The sequence below is a fragment of the Octopus bimaculoides genome, chromosome 14 (assembly GCF_001194135.2).
Source record: "Octopus bimaculoides isolate UCB-OBI-ISO-001 chromosome 14, ASM119413v2, whole genome shotgun sequence".
Taxonomy (NCBI): Eukaryota; Metazoa; Mollusca; class Cephalopoda; order Octopoda; family Octopodidae; genus Octopus; species Octopus bimaculoides.
The window spans coordinates 33435236-33436445 of record NC_068994.1 but is presented as its reverse complement, the minus strand read 5'-3'; the positions used below and the strand labels follow the sequence as shown (position 1 = coordinate 33436445).

Below are 1210 nucleotides of genomic sequence, written 5' to 3'. Positions count from 1 at the left end.
GCGTGATTGTGTGTGTGTGTGTGATTTAAGAGCGATTTAGCTGTTTATTTTTAGCTCAGCTCACGACCACCGGATATCTTCCTTGTTTTTTTGTTGTCACTCTGACATGTATTGATGCTTTTTTCAATATTTTGCTCCCTATAAACACATTTAATGAAATGATGATGCCCCTAAGAGTGGTCCATTGCTGGGGTTTAAGCAAAAACTTCTGATTGTCTTTATTCTAAACTCTGATTTTAAAAATATCAAAATCTGTAAAAGACTAGAACTTTTAGGATTTATGTGGGGAGAAGATTGAAAATTTACGAGGGGTTATATGGGGTACTTAAACCAGAACTCCGCACTTTCATAATACTGCTCCCTTTCTCATTTTTTTTTCCTTTCTGTTTCATCTCCTCCAGGAAGTTATTCACACCAGACCTTCCAAGTCACTCCACAGTCTTTGACCATCAGCCAGCAGACACTCCCAATCAGTCATCAATCAATTCCAGTCAGTCACCAGACGCAATCCATAAGTCAACAAACACTTCCGGTCAACCCAAACAAACTAAATGCTCTCAACTCATCTGCTAAAAGCAACAGTCCAAGAACTACAAGTACCATCGGCCGATACATCTACCACACAAATTCCAGTAACGAGCTGAATGGATTCAAAACCGGCAAGCCAGTTAGCAGAACAAATTCTTGCGCTTCTTGCCAGTCTTGGAATCTTCCAGTAAAGAACACTTTTACATCGTACACCAAACCTTTACCTGCAGTACCAAAGGATCCCTGTCTGTAAAAAGTTTCTTTTCCCTTATTCCATTTATTTATATATTTGTTATTTTCGACATTGAAGGATTTCCAGCGACGTCCAATGAATGGCCTTAGCTATTTTTTAGTAAACTTTCTTGAAGGTGTCAGTGAAAACAACAAGGATAATAATTATAATAATAACAATGTTGTTGCCGTTGTTGCTGATGATGATGATGATGATGATGATGATGATGATGATGATGATGATGATGATGATGATGATGATGATGATGATGGTGATGGTGATGATGACGACGACGATGATGATGTGAGATTTTATATTTAACTCAAAGGGAACAAAGAAATTGGTTGACAACACTAATACTAGTAGCAATAGGATATACAGACACACACATACATACACATATACACACACATATATTCATATATATATATATATATATATATATATATA

General features: G+C 36.5%; 1 protein-coding gene across 1 annotated transcript in view; it reads left to right on the top strand.

Annotated features, from left to right (window-relative positions):
• Positions 1-1174, top strand: part of LOC106869385 (protocadherin beta-15) — an 18151-nt gene extending 16977 nt beyond the window's left edge. Inside the window, exon 4 of the mRNA XM_014915108.2 lies at positions 402-1174. Coding sequence (XP_014770594.1) covers positions 402-781 — 380 coding nt within the window. The 3' untranslated portion in view covers positions 782-1174. The remainder of the gene's footprint in view (positions 1-401) is intronic.
• The last annotated feature ends 36 nt before the right edge of the window (positions 1175-1210 follow it).